This window comes from Malurus melanocephalus, unplaced genomic scaffold, assembly GCF_030028575.1.
Source record: "Malurus melanocephalus ecotype Western Australia unplaced genomic scaffold, MMel_1.1 scaffold_28, whole genome shotgun sequence".
Lineage (NCBI taxonomy): Eukaryota > Metazoa > Chordata > Aves > Passeriformes > Maluridae > Malurus > Malurus melanocephalus.
The window spans coordinates 761,645-776,117 of record NW_026623260.1 but is presented as its reverse complement, the minus strand read 5'-3'; the positions used below and the strand labels follow the sequence as shown (position 1 = coordinate 776,117).

Sequence of the window (14,473 nt, the reverse complement as noted above, 5' to 3'; positions counted from 1 at the left end):
AACAAAGCAGGTACAGAGGACAAGGAGGTGGCACCTGGGGACTTGTTGTGGGCATCAGGGAAGGGGCAGACTGGCAGGATGGCAGCCCAATAGCCCAGGAGTTGTGAGGGTGCTAAATCTGATTTTATCTGGYGGAAAGTGGCAACTCAGTGGGAAAGGAGACTCAAAATCAATGTTGTCTCTTGCTGTCAAACACCAGCCCTGTGCTGGTTTGCCTTCACTGCCCCAGTACCTTCACAGCATCTCTCAGGCACTGGCAGCTGCCCTTGGCTCTGCAAGAACCCCCATACCCAGTGCCAAATGATTCCAGTGCCCCTGGCTCTCTGGGCAGCTGATTTTAACCTCTGCTGAGGCTTCTCAGAGCTCTCAGCTCTTCTCCCAGTGCCTCTCCAGAAGCATTGAATGTCTCCGTGCTTGTATCCCAGCTGATCTTCTCTGCTGCTCAGGATCTGATCTCTGGCATCCATCAAAGCCAAACCYCATTCCTCAAGCAGACAGCTCCTGATGTTGGTACCTCCTCATCAATCAGTCTGGATAAAACCCACTTTCCATCCAGAACAGCATCTATTTCATGTGCTGGCTGCTGAGGAGTCTGTCTGTCATTCACACTCAGTTCACAGTTAAATTCATGGCTTGATGATAATTTTGTGCAAACACTGAACTCAGGGCAGAAAGCTTTGCAGGCAGTGATGTAAGAGCTCTTTTCTTGCTGTCTGGTGTTTCCAAACTTCAGTATTGCTCAGCGGGTAAGTCACCTCTCATTTTTGCATATTCTGCTCTGTTTAACGAGGCCCCCKTAACCTCCTGAGCAGAAAAGCAGATCAGGCAATAACTCACTGCCTGTCTGCTGAAGCACACACTCAGAAGAAATGTAAATTAATTCAGCATTAAACGGGTGGCTCTGGGGAAGGATGGGTTTTCAAGTGGCCCTACAGAGTGATGTGGGATGGAGTCAGCCCCCAGGGCCAAAACCAAAAAGAGAAACAAGATCTGTGGTGGGTGATTTTYTCTTTGTAAGGAGAAGGGAAGTTGCACCACATTATCTAAGGTAGTGCAAGGCTCCCTTTTTTTAATAGCTGCAGGAAATTTTGGTTTGACCGTCTTGGTGACCACAGATGCTCAGGGATGGCACCATTATTTGAGCTGATGCTGAATGCTTCTGGGTGTGATTTGACCCTGTACATTTGGCCTAAGATGGCAGGGACTGGGCTCTGGGAAAAGGGCAGGATCCAGGCTGAGACCAGCAAAGAGCTATGCATGCAAAAACACACAGAAAAAAGGGGGAATAGCTGCTTCACTGCCCCTCCATGAGCAACATTAGCAGAGCACAAAAAAAAACACAACAGGAACATCCGTGCAACAATGAGACCTTTCCAAAATCTCTTATGTACCCACTGCAATCTTGGCTGATGAGGAGAACATCCTCCCCAGGTCACAAACTGTCCCCAGGTAAGCCCTCAAGGTCAGAAAGGGCAGTGGGGACCTGAGTGGATCCAGAGGAGGCCGTGAAGATGCTCAGAGGGCTCTTACAAGACAGATTGAGATCTGAGATGGTTCAGCCTGGAGAAGGGAAGGCTCTGGGGAGATCCTATTGCAGCTTTCCAGTATTTGAAGAGAGCTTATCAAACAGAGGARGAGAGCCCTTTTACATGGGCAGGTAGTGAAGGGTGCTTGACACTGGTTACACTGGCACTGGTTGCTCGGGGAAGCTGTKGCTGCCCCAWCCCTTGAAGTTAAAGATCAGGTTGGATTGRGCTTTCAGCARCCTGGTGTAGTGTAAAGTGWCCCTGAGGCTGGAAGATATCCARGCCCAAGGGGGTTGGATCTGGATCATTTTTAAAGTCTCTTGGCACCATGAACCTCACTGCAGGTCAGAAGAGGCAAACAGGGTGGTTTGCATGACATGCAGGAGTTACAGGCTCAGCCTTTTGCAGACACTGCAGTGCTTTTTGAGGCATGGAGGGCTTTCACCTCAGTCACAGGAAGGGATTGACAGGATCACAAGGAATCACTGTACCCTAGACAGGAACCTTGCAGCYTTCCAGCGTGGCATTTCCTTGTCCTCAGTGCTGCTGCCCACAGGCTGGATGGTGCTGTCCTGTACTGGCACTGCCTAATTGGATCAAACTGGCTCTGATCACATTTAGGGAGCTGATAAATGGCACCTCTGAGAGCCACTGGTGCGTTGCAGCCCGAGTGTCTCTTGCTGTAGGGAGTTAATTAAAGCCAAGGCTACAAAGCTCATTTTGCTGCAGTGGAACTTGGCTTTCAGGGGCAGCTGCAGGCAACAGTCTGAATGGAAACAACCTGAGGAGCCCACACAGGCTTTCATTTAAAGCAAAGTTATCACAGCAGTCACAATAAACCGTGAAGCTGAAATTGAAACCTTGCTCAGAGCTTGTCTGGAACTCATCGCCAAAGCAAGTTTCACTAGAATATGACCTGAATCCTTGACACTGATATATTCAGTGAGAGTCCTTGGCTTCCACTGCATTTTTTCTGGGAGAGTTTCATTGGTCTGGGACGTTGGACACAGAGGGGAAAGGCAAGGTTAGAAGAWGATGAGGAAACTGTGAGAATCAAATGAGCTTGAGGTATTTTTGTGGCTTACTCGTATGAAAAATGAAAAAAACCAGTTCAACCCTTCAATCCATCTTTTTGGTGAAGCCTCTTCACCCAAGGCTCCCTGGCCCAGGGAGAGGGCATCAGAGACAGCACCAGAGATTTGTGACTGTGATCTGGAATCACCATGACCCCACCAGTGCTGATGACGCCTCAAATGAGCAGTCAGGGACAGACAGACATCACTCCTGGGCTGGGAGGAGCAGCAAGGCTCTCAGGTCCTCCCAGGGATGTGCAAGAGCCCCATGGGGGAATGCACAGCATCCCCAATGTCCTGGGGAGGGCTGTCCAGCCCCAGCCCGTGCTTTGTGCCCCAGATCAGCTCCTATCCCATCACCATCAYCCTCCTTCACACACCATCAAAGGASACAGATCACTGCTGTTCTCACTCTAGACACTCCTCTGAGCCACTCTTCTCTTTATTCACACAGATCCATTATCACAAAATGCAAACCAGGTTCTTTGGATCCTCCCACCTGCCCAGAGCCAGGCACATCTTCAGGGCCTGGAATTGCTGCTCATCCCAGTAGACATCATCTTCCTACCTTCAGGAATGTTTTTTATCACTCCTGCCCTCCAAACTGGAACAAAACCTTACCCCCATAACTCRGAAAACAACAGAATGAAAAAGCCCTGCACAAACCCACCCTTCCAGGCTGGACTGTGGCAATGTTGATGTGAATATTTTGCTCGGCCATTGGCCTGCAAGCACTGAGGTTTGGGCAGAGGAAAGGCAGGGGTTTGATGTTCTTCTGTCACCACACCTTACCAGTCTGTCTGTAAGGGTGGCTGTGTGCCTTCTGCACAAAGCACATTTAGGAAAAAGTGAAGGCTGGTGGGCAAATCACCAGATGCAGTGACCCTAAGCAGTGTTTCTTCTTAGTACACCCAGTTCCCTACCTCCAAAACATCCTTTTTGCCTGTTTATTTCTACTCAGACTCTCAGTTTTTGTTTGATCTACAGATYCCAGCACCTCTGGGTCCCTGCACCAGTCTGAGCATTGATGTAGTGAAACCCAGAGTACCTGCCTTTTAAATGCCCTTAAAAATGTGAGRAGCAAGATGTACACCCTTATTCTTACTCTCTCTCTCCACCTGCTCCTACCTTTTTCCCTGTGGAGAATAACAAGGCAAAATATTTCCTACGGAATGGGCTCTCTCGTTTTCTCTCCTCAGCAATCGCACTTTGCACCTGCTCATTAACAAACTGCACCATCCCCATCGACCCGGGCTGGTGCTGAATYGAGCTTTGAATGCCTTTTCAGTGCCAAATCCTCGTTAATAATTGCTCCTGTGACTCAACTCCGTGCTGCTGGAGTGCCATCAGGAGAATTGACAGCAAAATAACAGAAACATTAAACCCAATGATGTCGCAGCGTTAGTCCTGATGAAGCGCTCCCAGTGTCACCAAAGAAGAGCCTTTCCCTTTAGCAGCTGTCCCTCCCAATGGGGTGTTCTCTTTCTGTCCCTGGTGCCACAGAGGAATGTCACCTGGCTGGTGTTKTGATTTTTGGCAGTAGGGATGTGAGGTGCCTTCGTGTGCCACTGCTCAGGCAGTGATCGTTCCCATTTCAGAGTAGAATCACAGAATTTATTTGGCTGGAAGGGACATTAAACATCACCCAGTTCCAGCCCTGCTGCCATGGGCAGGGATGTCACTGTCCCTGGTTGCTTAGGGCCCAATCCAGCCTGGGGCATCTACAGCTTCTCTGAGTAACCTGTTCCAGTGTCTCACCACCTTCTGGGTAAGGGGAATTTCTTCCTAACATCCGAATCTCTCCTCTTTTAGTTTTAAAAGATGKTTCAAAACCGCTTCCACCCTGTTCTACCACTATCTGCATGTGTAAAAAGTCGCCCTAACAAATACCTTTGCTCTCAACCAGCAAACTTTGACATTTTYAGTTTAGGTGTGGTCCTGCATCTCCCCACCTGCCATTCATCCTGGAATGCCCCACACAAACCATGCCCTGCCAGACACCCACAAGCTCAGCTTGCCTAAACCTTCAGGGAAAACACACTCTCCTGGATTTTCCTCCCTGTTTCACAGGGACAGGGTGTTGCCCACAGCCTTGATGATGGGTGGATGGCAACAGCCATGATCACAAAACTTTCTAAATGTGGCAACAAACCTGATACATTCAATAAAAGATTCTGGTTCACGCAAGGAGTTTCCCCCATTGATATTCCCAAAAGCAAAACTGTTTCTGTGAAATAGACATTTCTTTTAACAGGAAAATTCAATTTCTCTTCCTTTTTCTTATCCAGTTCCTCCTCTTTGCCTTCATTGCTACAAATTCCCTAATCTCGTTATTCTTGGGTGTTGGAAGAGTGTAATCATCCGAGCCATGAAATCGAAGACAACAGCATCACTTCCAGGGAGGTGACTTAAGTCAGAGGAATTAATTCTCCCAGCAGACAGCTCTTATTTAGAACAAATGTGATTTTCAGAACCGGAGCTATGTCCCTAATGAGGCTCTATGAAAATAYACGTAGCCCAGAGCTGCTGGGAAATTCAGCCTTGTGCCAGAGAAATGCATCAGGTCAGGAAAACAACAGCCAGTGGGATCGTTCAGTCAGTTCATGCCTCAGTTCCCTGCAGGGAAAACCCATCCCTGTGTTCCTCACCCTCAGAGAATGCTGACGGAACAGGGGAATCTACGTGCATTTGTTGAGTGTCTGAATCTGCCCCCCAAAAGGTGCATTTTGAGGTTTAATCAAGGTCAGAGATGGTGTTTTCTCCCAGAAGCCAGCACACACGAGCAGGTGGAGCTCCACGCAGCACAGGATTAAGGCTTGGAAGTCCTTGCCCTGGTATATTCTTTCCCTGGGAAAAGCTGAGATCCCCTTTTTCAGCTCTGTGCCACACTTCTCTCTCTTGCCTTTYGTCTTTCTCTTCACCCAGAGCAGGGGCTGCCCTATTTGCACCCACACAGCCAAAAACCAGGGGCATGGACAGGACTGTTGGACATCTCCATGCTGTCAGACCACATTCAGAGAGATTTCCAGAGATTTATGGCCATRGAAATCCACTGATCCAGCAAGGATGCAGCAAAAGTTTTGGGGCAGGTTGGAGTTTTCAGACAAAAGAGAAGAAAGAAAAGCCATTTGTAGACCACCAGGTGGGATGGAGCTGGGAGGGAACCCTCAGGAAGCTTTCCATGCTCTGCTCCCTGGGGCAAACAGCTCTGCCACTCCAGTGCAGCTGTAGCTGCAAATCCCAAATAAAGGGATTTTATCTCCAGTAACCTCCACGGCCCTGTGAAAGGCTCTCAAAAAACAAATCTGGCTACTGAATTGCATGAGCAGCCTTAGGGTGCAGACAGCAGCAATCTGCCCACCCCTAAGAGAGCTGCAGAAGCCAGACCCCTGGGTGTGCCAGCAGAAAATCCTTCCCACATGTAAAACCAGCCTCCAATGGAGAATGTGGAGACCCAGAGGCAGCAAATGGGGTAAAGCACCAGCTGCTTGCCATGGGAGAAGGAGGATCAGCTCCTCACAGCAGCATCTCAGCTGGAGATGGGAAGATGAGCCCCAGGTCCTGCTGATTTCTCATGCYGAGATAACAACAGGGAGACAATTAACAATTTATCTCCAAAAGAAGCATCTTTCCTGCCTATGTGCCAGCAAAAGAAACAATTTTTCCATCTGACTTTATAACTTCATCAAATATCCATCTGGCACCAGGCCAGGGAACTGTGTGTGAGGTTTTATTCGCTATCACAGCAGATGAATGTGAGAAACTCCAGTGAATATTTCATCTGGGAAGACCCACTGTGAGGATTTTGGGAGGGTGCACAGATCACCATAGGCACAGCTCATTAAAAGCTGAGAAATTGCAGAGAAATCTGGCTTTTGGGATTTGATTGAACACAGGGGCTCTGATAAGGAACTGCAGTCCCAAAGCTGCCTTTGGAGTTTGGTCCTGATGTGGAGACAGAGTTCAGATCTTTTTTTAGGAGAGCCTGGAGGATTGAGTAATAGAGCAATCCTCAAGTGCTTGGATCGGAAATTCCGTCTGGAACCTGGGAAGTTTATTTCCTGGCAAAAGCACCATGAGAACCAGTRTATTCTCAGGACAGGCCAATTTCAAGAAATCAAAATTTCCAGATGACTRTGGGCTCCCTGGAAAAACTCCTGGGGCTGTGTGTGCACGGATGCCTTAATAAACATCCTCTGTCCTGACACTCCGTGTGAACTCCACGCCCTGTCAGAGAGTTTGGGTCCTGCAGGGACCCCAAAAGAGGAGCTCCTCGAGGTCATCAGTCTGAAATCCAGGAGTTTTAAACAAATATTCAAACCTCCCCCAGAGCATCTTGTAGCAGAGCTGCTGGTGGTGTCTGAGGKTCTCTCTTGTGGCTGCTGAAAGCTCAGCTGAGCTGACAGCATCTGACAGTTGGAGAAAACCATCCTTCCAACCTTTAAATTGAGCACATTTGCCATGGGCTCAATGGTGACTAATGACATAAAAGCTCATTTTATTATTTTTTTTTAACAGTGGGACTCTGCAAATGGAAATTTCACATTTTCATGGAGATTTTAGCTCTTCTATGGATTTTTTTTTTTAACTCTTCCAGGACTTATCCAAGGAAAAATGGCCAATTTCTTGCACAGGACTTGTGCTTTGCTGTGGACTTGTGAGTCCTGCAAAAGAACTTCTGTTCAGCACTCATGGTGCTCCTGAGCCAAAATCAGAGGAAAAAGCCAGAGAGAAGTAAAGGCTTCTGGGCAAAGGTGAGCATTTCACAGGAGAGAAGGATGGAAGGGGTCACCAGCTCAGCCTAATGAAGGGAAAGCTCTAGGAAATGTGCAGCAAATCTAAACTGTTTCAGGGATAAAAATTTCCAGGAGGTAAAAAGATATCTTGGTTAAAAGCCACTGTTGGCACAAGGATAAAAGGAAATAAACCAGCCACCAGGTAAATTTAGGCTGGATTTTTTTTTTAAGTTAATTACATTTCATATAATGTTTCTGGTTTATTCTTCCAGATGGAAAGAGAAGCTCAGGTTAGTGTAGAGCAGCTGCTGTGGCAGGAATGCTACAGGCTGCAAGTGCAGGAGGATGGCAGTGGATGCTCACCAAACCCTTCTCTGTGCTTTCCTTTTTGGTCCCACTTTAAAAAAAAAAAAAAAAAGAAAAACCTTTCCGGGGAGCTTTTCCTAATGGCCAAAAAAAATCCTTTCTGAAGGGAAAAGGTTTTAATTTTACACACATTGTCAGAGGAGCCTTCTTAGCCAGCTCATTTCTCAGGTCTTTAACCCGCCAGGCTGCCTGGAATGGAGAGATTTCCTCTCATCTCAAATCACTTGGCTGCACATGGGAGAGAAGCCCTTTGCCGAGGTGAATTTGCAAGGCTCTCAAAATCCTCTTTATTCTCGCTGTGCTATCCCTCCTTGACTCATCTCCGAGAGCTCACGTTGGGCTAAGCCCAGGRCGAGCACGGAAAGGTGACAGCACCAATCCCAGACACACAGATACAGCTCCCACCCCAAACCTGCACCAGAAATTAAATATCATCTCTACCCAGCACTGGGAGGATCGGCTGAAATAATCCAATCTGGTTCTCCATCACCAGAGAGGCTGAATCAGCACAGCCCACACCCTGCTCCTGCTCACAGTTCACATCTGGCCTCTTCAGGTACCCAGCTGGGGGTTAAACACACACGTGCAGACAAAAAAAAAAGGTTGAATTTGGTTATTCCTGTTGTCAGTCAGAGCGATGTAAGTGCGAATCTGCAGTGGGGTTAGGGTTTAGGCAACCAGGACTTCAAGGAAAAGTGGCATTCAAGAGGTAAAACAGATTCCTAGGGATGCTTTTTCCTTGCACTGCCTGGGAAATCAGCAGGAAAGTGAGGAGGACGAGGCAAAATGAACACAGACAGGATTGGGGCACACACAGTCTGGGGATAAGGGAGAGGGCAGTTGTTGGAGTGAAGAAGCAAGAAGGCAAAATGCTTTCTGAGTGCAATTATTTTAATGTGTCTGTCTTTTCCAAACTCCACATTGCACACACGGAAACAGCGATTTTTAGAAAAGGACTCACACCRGAAATGCTGACTTGGAGAAGAAGGAGCTCTCCCCATCTCCCACTGCACAAGGAGGCACGAAATTCACAACAACATCAGTCACAGCTGATCTGGGAGGGGAACGGACAGACAGACATGGAAATTACAAAAGACAGGAAAAGGCAGGAGCAGGAAGGCAGGGGATGTTGTCATGGACACCTTGCTGGGCAGGAGAGCAGCTCACTGGTCCTTCCCCCTCTGCCTGCCCAGGTGCCATCTCTGCTGTTGTCATCTCTTGGTCAGCCACTGATTATCCATCACTGGTGGCATTTCCTGTGATAAGGAGGGATCCCAGGATGTGCTCCAGRCTTGGCTATGAAGYCTTCAGCRAACAMAAAAAAAGGAGTTGTTGTGGTTATAACTTGATTTTGCGAAGTTTTTGGCTCCAGGTGCTCCAAGAGAAGTGCTGCAGTAAYAATATTCACATGGAAAATGCCTCTGCAAGAATTCCTACCTGTTGTGTTCTGGTGAGGCCAGCAAGCTGGGAACCAAACCACATCACCAAGCTGTTCTGCTTAATTGCTGCAGCACTGATGGGCAGACAGAAATCACTGGAGCCTTTTGCCCAGCACAGCAGCTCCTGCATTCCWAAGGGCAGGCAGTGCTGGAGGCTGAGCTCCCAAAAAGGCAAGCTCTACAGGAAATCACGCAGGGATCAGGTTGTACCGACCCATCCACCCCGGAGCAATGTCCATACTCTGGTGTGCCCACACCAGCCCTGCTCCTTGGCAATGCTCATCCTTTCTGTGGAGCTGGGAGCAGGTGTTTGGCCTCTCACAGCAACATTTAATGACTTGCCCAGATGTACCAAACACTCGATCTACCCACATCTGCCCCAGCCCACACAAAAATCCTTCTCCCTGCCTCTTCTCCCCCTAACCAGCACAGAGCAGCCCTGCTGAAATCACAGATGTAATTCCTTGGTGGAGAGGGAGCAGCTGAAGGCAGCAAACTGCTGGAGTGCTCAAGAACTCATGTCAAGRCTGAATATTTCGTCAACCTTTCACCAAGGAATTATTTCAGTTCGGCCTCATCCCACCTGAGCTCAGCAGGGGCCATCAGTGGCTCCCCAGGGCAAGCAGGACACTCATGCATGGCCTGTAGAACACTTTTTTGGCTTTTGTTTCCAGCTCCCCCATGGTCACACACATGGTCCATGGCACAGCCTGGCCACACAGGGTTCAGCTGGTGGCCCAYGAGTGCCTTGGCCATGCCACAATCCCTCTCTCTCCCCCAGTATTTCCCCTTCAGCCCTCCCACCTCTTTCCACACACATTTCTGATGGATAAAGCCTCAGGGCTGTGCTGCCCTCAGCCAAGCAAGCAGCTGGTGTTGGGCTGAATGGGCAGCATCACCTCCCTCAGCTGCAGGAGGTGTAAAATACCAYGAGAAAGAGATGGCCAAAGGGAAAATGACACAGAAAACACCACCCAGAAATGCTGAGTGGTGGTGAGRGCGTGGACTGTTCACTGACCCTTCTAACCTGGGAAATTTGGGGCTTCAAAGGGAATTCATAGGATTCAGGATGTAAACTGTGGGTGTCCCTGCTGCAGGATCACCAATGATGAGAATTGACAGTCAAGGTGTGAATGGATTATTTCATGGAGGAGAGATCCAKTCAGGGCTACTGCACACAGGCACAATTCCAGCTCAGGGAGCTCCTAAGCAGCAGCACATTGAAGGCTGGGAATGCACTTTGGACAAGAACATCCTGCTTTTCCCTGTCTTCATGCACTTCTTCACACCTTGCTCGTGGCTTTTTCAGAAATGGGATTCTGGGTTAGCTGGGCCATTGTAGTGGTCYGGTATGGTCCAGATGACTTCCTAGTCATTCAAAGTCCCAAAAAACTTAGTTTCAAATACAGAGTTATCATAAAGAGAGAACCTATGCAGCCATTCCTGCTGGAAATCCATTCTCCTGCTGCTGCGTACCCACAGTATGTAATCATTGCCCAAAAATTCCATTTGCARGCTCCTGTTGGTCTCTGGTTACCCCAAGGATTCAGCCTGACTGATCCAAGATTTGTACAGCACAGCTGCAGCTCAAACCCATTAACATGAAAAAAAATACAGGTCCTAATTGTGATCCTTGTGGTTCCTTCTCTTAGAAAGGGCAGCAAAATCACCTGAATAAAGGCAAGATGGGGCAAGAATTTTCAGCAGAGGGAGATGGTTTCACACTGCTTTTTCAGCAGCAAACACATAGCTTTGTCCTCACTGCCAAAAAGTCTGGCACTAAAAATGCTGAAATCTTCTTGTGACTGAGTGGCAGCAAACTGTAATTTACTGCATTCCTGCTTCTTTTATGTCCAAGAATTGCTTCACTTCTGAGAAGAAAGAGCTGTCATTTGTCAGTCCCATGTAGCCTCTCCTTCCAACTGTCACAATTCCACATTATGTCAGGCAAATTAATTCATTCCCCTCTTCCTATCTCTTCCCCAAAAATGGCAGTGTATTTCCAGGAAATGGARGGTCATCTTTTCACAGCAGCATCATTATCAATTTTCTTTTTAAAACCATATAATGGGCATGTTTCAGCAAAAAATCCGGATGATTTTTTTTTCCCCTGCTGTTGCATCCATCTCCCTTAAAGTGGTTCAGAGAGACCTGACTGTCTGCTGGCTTTTCACAAGCACTTTCTGCACACTTCTGACTGATGGTTCACATCCAGCCCACCCATTACAGCATCTGGCTGGCTGCTGACAGAAGCTTTGCCCGGGTTTAGGATGTGGCCAGGTCCCTGGGCAGGTTGAGCTGTATGGCCTCTCCTCCTGTGGTGTATTTGGCCACTGGCCCATTGCCTTCCATGGTGAAGAGTTTGCAAGCCTTGGCGTTCTCATGGACGGGCGTGGACTTTTTGGAGGAGATGGGGGAGTTGGTGGGGCTCAGCTGGACAGCAGTGGTGTCCTGCACTGTGTGCTCACTGGTTTCAATCTCAAAGGCTGTGTGGCCGGGTTTGATGAGCCCCATGTTGGAACCCGGTTTGGATTTCCGAGCCCCGTGGGCCGGGGGTCTCCGGCTGCAGATGCAGCAGGCACCGAAAAAGGTGAARGCCACCACCAGCAAGATGGGCCCGATGATGATGGGAGGGTTGTTGACAGGGAGGAAGGTYCCAAAGGCAAATGCTCCCACTAAAGTGATGTTGATCCCTGCCAGCATGATGCACAGTCCGCAGGCGCAGCACAGAGCAGGGGAGGGCAGGCCCTGGGGTCGCGTCTTTTTCTGGGGTGGTTTTTGGGACAAAGAGGCGCTGCTCTTTTCACTGAACATGCTGGGAGGAGCCTTGGAGGTCCCTTCAGTSCTCACAGGGTGAATGATGCTTTGAGAAGGCCGGTTCCAGTTTCCTGCTGCCTTGAAACCCTGGAGAGGAATGAAGAAGCAGCTGTTAGAGCGATGAACCACAGCACCTTTGCCTCACCATCCCTGGTGACCAGCATCTCCTCCCAGTTTGCCAGAAACTAGCACAAATCCAAGCCTGGTCTCAAGGCTGAGCCCTCCCTGGATGGGGTGGTCACTTGTGGTCACCCTCAGAAGATGTCCATACTGGAAGGGCTGAGCTGACAACTGAGGGAACTTTGGAGATGATTCGAACAGGCAACACTTCGATGCTGAGTGACAAAAACGCCATCCACAGATGCTGGACGTCACCCCGTCAATCACAAAGGTCCACAATAAATTGGAGCAAATGTGGGTGTTTTGCCAGCTGGACCATGCTTTCTACCATGCATCCACACCATCTTTGGTGAGATCACAGGAGACCCCACAGAAAGGGACTGGGAATCTTGTTTGCCCTGGCAACCATAAAATCAAACTTCCACAAGGTTTGGGCTCAATCAGCACCAGCTCCAGGGTGRAGGCTCATGGAAACTGAGATGCTGAAGTTGAAAAAGAGCCTGTGTGGGGATCTGTCTGGGACCCAAGGCAGTAACACTTAGCCCTGGCTGGCAGCAGCAGCTTCTCCATGGAGGAGATTATTGGCTGTGATGAGAGCTGGCTTTTGTGTTTGCTGTACTTGCTGGGAGGTCAAATTGCCAAAAGCCAATTTGTCAGCAGTTTGCTGGTGATGTCTTTGATTTTACAGGCAGGAGAGCATTTCTCTTCCCAGCCTGATGGCAAACACTAGCAGTCTGCTCTTCCTGACGACCCTGCCTAGCTCCCTAGCTTCTTCCCTCCTCTCCTGTCAAAACCCTTTCAAAAGTGTTGTCAGCGAAAAACTGATACTGCTCAGTTTCTATGGCAAGAGGCAAAAATCACTGCTATGCTATCAACACTCTGTAGCCACTAAATTAAAAAAAAAAACCAAAAACAACAAAACAACAAACAATAAACCATCACCCATCACGCTGAGACATGGCAGTGGGATCAGCAGGGCATTTTTAACATGTTTCCTAGGTTTGAAAATTTTCCGGCACCTCCAGCTGAGGCAAAGCTCTCTGCTGCTCTATCGGGTGTCATATCTCATTTCCTTGGCTTGGGCTTTTGTTTAGACGTGAATGTGTGCAGCAGTGAACTTTCAGTGGAGTTGCTATTCAGTGAGACATCAGCTGGAGCCGACAGGAACAGGTGCATGAAAGGATTAAATCCTTCCTCGCCTGGGGACRTATGACTGAGAAGGGGTCTCTCAGCATGCAAAGATTTTTCAGGATGCTGAGAGTTGAGAGAGAAAGGGCATTTTCTCCATCAGCCAGGCCAACACATTTGCATGYTTCCCTGGCAGTGTCCTCTTGTTCTGCCTGGGAACCCTGGCACGCTGATGAGRGCTGGAGCTGATTCTGCCTCCTTCACCAGCTCTGGAAGATTGCTTCTGGATAAAGACACACGTGCACACAGTTTGCAACAGCTCCTGCAGGTGCCAGTCCAAACCTTTGGCACACAGAGGCTGCAGAAACCCCAGTGTGGCTCTTCCCCTTGGTTTGCCCCACATTCCCCCACTGCCAAGTGCTCACCAGGGACCTGCGTGACTTCTCGCGGTTAAAAAACATCGCAGATTCACTCCACTAGCTTTCTTCCTCCTGCCTTCTCAGAGCTCATCTGCTCCCAGTCTGAAAGAATCCTCCCTCCTGGAAGAGCCAGGCAGCTTGGCTCCAGTAGGACACAGAACAAGCCAGCTGCTTCTGCTCTTAGGCCAGGCATCACCAGAGGTCAGGCTGCCACTGAGATTTTCAAGAGGAGCTCCAACCTGTTGCCCATCCCATCTGTCAGTGGGCACCTGTAGACACTCCAGAGAGACCGTGCTGGTTTCAAGGCTGCAGCAACATCACCCAGCATRGTCCCTGGCAGCTCATTTTCTCTGCCTGGCAATTTTTGTTCATCATTACAGATTCCTGAGCATGGAGGCTGAAACTTGGGTGAAATCCTCACTGGATTGCCCCAGTAAGGGGAGGAGAGGGACAAAGGGGCTCGTTCACTGGCAATGATAGATCAGGACAGCCCATCCAAGGGCAGCTCACTCAGCAGGTAAAGGAGCACCACAGCTCCACTCTGGAAGGATGAGTGACACAGGAGAATGATCCAGCTAAGCTCACTGTGGGAACAATCACCATCAGTTTTCTAGGCATTCATGGCTCCTTCCCACAAGGAGAGGGAACCAGACCTAGAGGGAACCAGTAGAGAAACAGGGATGTGGCACATGAAGACTGAGAGCTCTCACAGTGCAGGTGGTTGGAGGTCATTGGCTACTCCTTGGAACCCCCTGGGACACCTGAGAGGTTGTGCCCAGTGGCTGCTCAGGGAAAAGCCACTGCCTGCTCCTGGCAAGCGACTCGGGAAGAAAGGAGTCAGGGCTGAGA

The 14,473-nt window shown here is 49.0% G+C and overlaps 1 protein-coding gene across 1 annotated transcript; it reads right to left on the bottom strand.

Moving 5' to 3' along the window:
- Window positions 1-9,012: 9,012 nt before the first annotated feature.
- Window positions 9,013-12,020, bottom strand: TMEM275 (transmembrane protein 275). Its single transcript, XM_057390542.1, has one exon. The coding sequence runs from the start codon at window positions 11,952-11,954 to the stop codon at window positions 11,406-11,408; it is 549 nt and encodes a 182-aa protein (XP_057246525.1). The 5' UTR covers window positions 11,955-12,020; the 3' UTR covers window positions 9,013-11,405.
- Window positions 12,021-14,473: the final 2,453 nt, after the last annotated feature.